We start from the raw sequence: 5,341 nt of genomic DNA on the forward strand, positions 1-5,341 counted from the left end.
ATAGCCACAATCACCTCTATAAGCTGGTTGCTCAACCTCGACTTCTTCATAGTGCGGGTGTCGTCGCACTGCTTATAACAAACACCCTACTACTTGATCCTTTCGCCCCTATCTAACCCATAGATCATACCTGACAACTTTAGCTCATTTCATGTATGAGCTTTTTTTTTTCCCCCTTTTTCCATAGCACACTATCATGTTCCTTATTTATTTATTTTTTTCATCCGTACCAGTGGTGCGACACTCGAGATTCACTTACTTTGTTATTGACCTACTCCGTTTACAACGATCAACAACACATTTGATTTGCAAAAGTCCAAACCAATGATATGCATTAACAAAAAGCTTAAGAGTTTCTTACAAATTTATATGCTTCCTACAGTGACATGAATGAACTCAAAACCAAGTTACAAACACAACAGATGTTTTTTCATGAACACTGATACTTCTATGAGCTGCTTGACAACATTATTGAAGCTGTGAAAAGTGCTTCTTTAGCAAATGGCAAAAGCCCTGTATGCCTGGACCATTATGAAATAATTTGCCATCATTAGCAAAGGCTCAAGAGCATCTTTCAAACAATTATTAATTCTTAACTTTGTATGTTTCGGATTAAATTTGTCACCAATTATCTTAGTTTTGTCAATTGATAATTTTTTTTAAAAAGTTAGCACCAAAAAGCTCCTGATATTAGAAAACTGCTTAAAGTGCACAGACTATCACAAACACATCCAATGAAGTATAGATTTTGACACACAGATTAGAGCTATCAAGCATAACCACCTTCATAATAAAAGTAAATGATGAAAGTGTATTCGCTATTTTGAATTTTAATACACCGTAAGTTAATAAGATTTATTTACATATACTAAAACTTAACGTTCATTGTTGTCTACTAAATCAGGTTTAATTCATTTTATATATTTCTCAGATAATAACTGTTTATTGAAATCTTAATGCAAGTAAATGATAAAAGTGTGCATCAAGACCTAATTAGTGAACGATGAACACATAAGAATACCAAATTTATAATTTATAATTTATAAGATAATAATGATACATAAACATGAAGCTTACCCGTCAGTCTTTTTAATACATGTGAAGGCTGAAATCATATCATTGCAAATATCTGGAAGAGAGTTATCACCAGTTTTTTCCTTGGATTCAGTGTAACGCTGAGACAGTAACAATATATATGCCTGATCAAAGAGAAAAAGGAATTTGTCATCTCATGTTAGTTTGTTTACACCATATAAATAAAATATAAATTGGTAAAATAAAAGCTACAGAATTTCACCTGAAAAGCATGAGCTATAAGCAGTTGAGCTACTTCTGTGCTAATCTTCTTTGTAATAGCTTTTGCGTTGTTTACATTTGAAAAGCACTTTAGAACTCCGCCAAATGTTGAGCCATCGATCGAATCAGTTGACCTCCTGGTGCGTACAGATGTCTGCAATGTGCAGTGTTATAAATGTGCATTATAATTATAATAGCAACAAAACATACAGTCCTTAAATAAAGTGATGAATTAAATGCTTAAATATCAATATATCCAAATCCAAAATGCTACAAATACCTTAGGAATGTATTTTTGCAGATACTGAACAATCATATCCAGCTTCAGTTCCGGTTTATTAAAGGCCTATAACAAAATCCCAAGCTGTCACAATGTCTGACAGTAAATAAAACCCTGCGTGTATACTTAAGTTGAAATCTTAAAGGACATTTATTATCAATTAACTTCAATTAGTTTGGTTGGCATGCGCATAAACTTGCATATGAACATTGTCTAGTCATTTTCAATTAATCGAATCATGAATGAGCTATATAATAAGATAACTGTTAGATTTCCTCTATGTATACCCATAAGCCACACACACACACACACACACACACACACACACACACATCAAAATAGAGTACTGGCATTATAACATATACCTGAAAAAACGGGAACAATATATTTTTTTCGTAGGTAAGCTCATCTAGTATTATCTCCATGGCAGGAGTTCTGCATAAATTAAGAGGTTAGTACTTTTGTCTTATTACTATAAAATAAAAAATGTTAAATGGGAATAAAATTAGTATTAGAGTCATAACTCATAAGGGCTATTGTTGCCATTTTTCAAAGGGGGAAAAGAAAAAAATATAAATTACCTTGTACCATCAGCTCTAGTAGTTCGACCCTCCAAATCTGCTGCCTTTTTAAATGAATCCAGCTCAATTATCTATCAATTTCATGATATCGCGTTAACATGTAACATACACACAAATATAAACGAATTCAATTTATATACCATAGATAGAAGTTTCTGAACAGCATCGCATGTACACTTTACTACATCAGGTAAAGCAATGGCAATTGCGATATGGCGGTTTTCAGTTCCTTCTGTTGATTTAGCTTCAGTTTCTGTTGGTTTCCCATCGTGCCTATTGTCCGTTGAAAATCGAGACAATTCACACATTGCAGACAAACAATCTTTGATTAGTCCTTTGTATGTTATCTTCCTTGATACCTAAGATAATAACAAAAAAAAAAAGTTTATGTTAAGAAAAAAATAATAGAATACATTTTTATATGGACACTGCAGGAGTACAAAATCAAAAGCATAAAATACAAGTTTGGTGGTCTAAATTGGTGGTGTACAAATTACCTCCAATAAAACAAAAGGTTACTTAAGCAAATACTAGAATATATAGAAGTTAAAAGATATGAATAATTATCACCCACCAAAATCATATTAAGCAATGACTCCCTCAAAGTAATCCAATCAGAGTTTTCTGCATCATTAAGAACAGTAAATTAGAAGCACGCGTAAATAAGATGAGATCATGTTTAATAAAAAAGATTAGGCTAACCTGTAAATGCCAAACTACGGGGTACAAAGTCTCCTTCGAGTACATTGACAAGATACAGAAATAGTAACATATTTCTCAAAAGCTGCAATTATAATTTTAACAATAAGATTATGAGATTGATATATCTAATGACACTTTTAACAGATTCATAAATAAAGTTAAGAACCAACCTTTGATTCTAGTACTTCAGTGTTAGCTTCTTCTGAAACTTTAATGAGATCCTCTATAAGAAGATGAAAAGCCTAAACCATAGACATAACCGTAAGCATATAAAAAAGAAAAAAAATGGTTGACAACATTTTTATCTCCCCATCAATACGAATACTTTGGATCCTGTCCCAAGGTTTCAAACACACTCTTGAGGTTCAAAGTGTTTTGGGACGCACAGTGTGGGTCCTAGATCGATCATGTGCACAACAAAGGACCATATCACCCTCATTGTTATTAGATATGAAACACCAAATGTAACTCACAGTGGCATCAAGTAATCCAGAATTTTTGTCATTATCTTCTTTCTCGCTAGAAGAGACATTAGAGCCAAATGAAAATGGAGACCACGCCTGACTTGCAAAAAGTTCCCGATAAATTTATTCAATACATAATAAACTTAATATATAAAATTACTTATAAACGGTAATAATAGACAAAACAGTGAAAACTTAAAAAAAAAAAAAAAACAGTGTATATAGCACGTTACCTCTTCAACCACAACTAACTCATTATGCAAGAGGGAAGAAGATTTGCATGATTCTGATTTTTCAGTCTCAGAAAGATACACCCGGGGAAAACGCTGCAATGAATGAAACATTTGAAGATTACGAATGAAGTTAAAAAAAAAAAAAAGATAGTAACACAAATCTAAGTAGATGATGTAACACCTTATCTAACTCGAGTAAGAGTTGATAGCTTGTCATTATTAAGCCCAATGAAGTCTCGACTTTTAGTATCTGGAAAATTGCCTGGTACATTTTGCTTTGACACCAAATTTGAGTTATCGATGGTTACAGAATACAATATTATTTCATAAAATTGATGTTCAATAAACCAATATAACCACATAATATAATGTATATTAATACATTAAACCTAAGATCACAAGATTCAAAACAAAACAATACTTATGGAGGTGATTGTTAGTGTGTGCTTAGTCATCATTAGGATGATCAGTCCTGAATATTAAACGTAAAAATAACGATTACCTTCAAAATAAACTCAAATCAAATTGATCGAGTAAGATGTTTGACCGTTTGACATACAAAGAACCATTTTATTTTATTAAAAATTAAAATATGACACGATTTAAGTCATAGCTTTAGAAGACCGATTATCGAATCAAAATAAACGCTTTAGAAACCGCACAAGTAATACACCTTCGAAGAAAATATGAGCTTACGCACAAGCATTATTTCATTAAAGAAGTGTTGTTAAATTTTCGTCTAATGAGTAACAAGTTTGGTAAATTAGGTCACAATTATACAACCACAAACAAAAACACAAAGTAAAACACTAAAACCATATCAGTAATTGAAGCAGAAGTACTTTGACCAAACGAGGATAACTAAAACTCTTAAAGCGTAATTTCATCAAACACTTGGTGTGCAAAACAGTTACAAACTGAATAAATAGAGGATTGGGGTTACTTAGTGGGTGCAGAAGCATTTTCAGGAACAATGAATCCAGAACGAACAGCTTCAAGAAATGATATCCCTACGAAAAACAAATTTTAATTTTAACATAAAATAAGTTATCATAATAATTTATAATTTATAAGAAATAAAAATAAAAAAATGAAGGAAGTTACAGTACGTACTATCATCGGCTAAATGTTGAGTAGATTTACTGAAACAGGAAGTATCGAGAATCGCCATTGTATTTTCTTCCATTCCTCCATCACCTCTTCTTCGTTTCGTTCCCATTTGATCGATCGATGAAAACGAATTTGTAAAAAGAGGTAACAACGCAGTTGGATTCGATACTTTAATTTTCCCTCCAAAAAATTGGGGGTTTCGCCGTTTGGTTACTTTTAGGAGGATCAGTATGTATGTAGACAGATAAATCGTGTTGAAAAAGTACCCTAGATAATTAATTTATGTTTATGTTTCACATAATTAAAGTAAATTTAATTAATTTAAAAAAATGAAGATTTTTGCTGTCATCATATTCATAAAACTATTGACAATGACCACCAGATCCGGTTGATATCCACCCGATCCACTCGCTTCGTGATGGCTATGGATGAACCTAAATGGATATGAATACGAATATAGATGAACTTAAATGGATATAGATATGGACATGGATAAAAAGTTTCTATCCATGGATATATCCATTACCACCCGAAATACGTATACAAATACATAAATATAGATATATTCTTATATATTATTATTACAAGCTCATTTACCGTTAGATTTACATTTTGCTTTCAACCATATAATGAAATAACTATAATATATTAGAAATACAATAAATAAAACATGAT

General features: G+C 31.7%; 1 protein-coding gene across 2 annotated transcripts; it reads right to left on the minus strand.

Moving 5' to 3' along the window:
* Window positions 1–305: 305 nt before the first annotated feature.
* Window positions 306–4,891, minus strand: LOC139862588 (negative regulator of systemic acquired resistance SNI1). Of its 2 annotated transcripts, XM_071851205.1 has the most exons (15): window positions 4,670–4,891; window positions 4,500–4,566; window positions 3,738–3,831; window positions 3,557–3,649; window positions 3,333–3,419; window positions 3,030–3,101; window positions 2,860–2,941; window positions 2,732–2,781; window positions 2,298–2,516; window positions 2,158–2,228; window positions 1,942–2,011; window positions 1,577–1,642; window positions 1,298–1,450; window positions 1,078–1,199; window positions 306–521 (listed from the first exon to the last, which is right to left on the minus strand). In XM_071851205.1, the coding sequence occupies exons 1-15, from the start codon at window positions 4,773–4,775 to the stop codon at window positions 449–451; spliced, it is 1,425 nt and encodes a 474-aa protein (XP_071707306.1). In that variant the 5' UTR covers window positions 4,776–4,891; the 3' UTR covers window positions 306–448. The 2 variants fall into 2 exon arrangements, with proteins under 2 accessions (XP_071707306.1, XP_071707307.1); XM_071851206.1 differs by lacking the exon at window positions 4,670–4,891 and having other exon boundaries at window positions 3,738–3,818; window positions 4,500–4,551.
* Between the last annotated feature and the right edge of the window lie 450 nt (window positions 4,892–5,341).

The sequence above is a fragment of the Rutidosis leptorrhynchoides genome, chromosome 8, assembly GCF_046630445.1.
Source record: "Rutidosis leptorrhynchoides isolate AG116_Rl617_1_P2 chromosome 8, CSIRO_AGI_Rlap_v1, whole genome shotgun sequence".
Taxonomy (NCBI): Eukaryota; Viridiplantae; Streptophyta; class Magnoliopsida; order Asterales; family Asteraceae; genus Rutidosis; species Rutidosis leptorrhynchoides.

Coding starts and splice junctions, on each gene's coding strand:
- LOC139862588 (XM_071851205.1), bottom strand. CDS start 4,775: ATGGGAACGAAACGAAGAAGAGGTGATGGAGGAATGGAAGAAAATACA. Junction 2,942..3,029: donor CTGAAGTACTAGAATCAAAG/GTTGGTTCTTAA, acceptor TTATAATTGCAG/CTTTTGAGAAATATGTTACT. Junction 1,451..1,576: donor TGCAAAAATACATTCCTAAG/GTATTTGTAGCA, acceptor TGCACATTGCAG/ACATCTGTACGCACCAGGAG.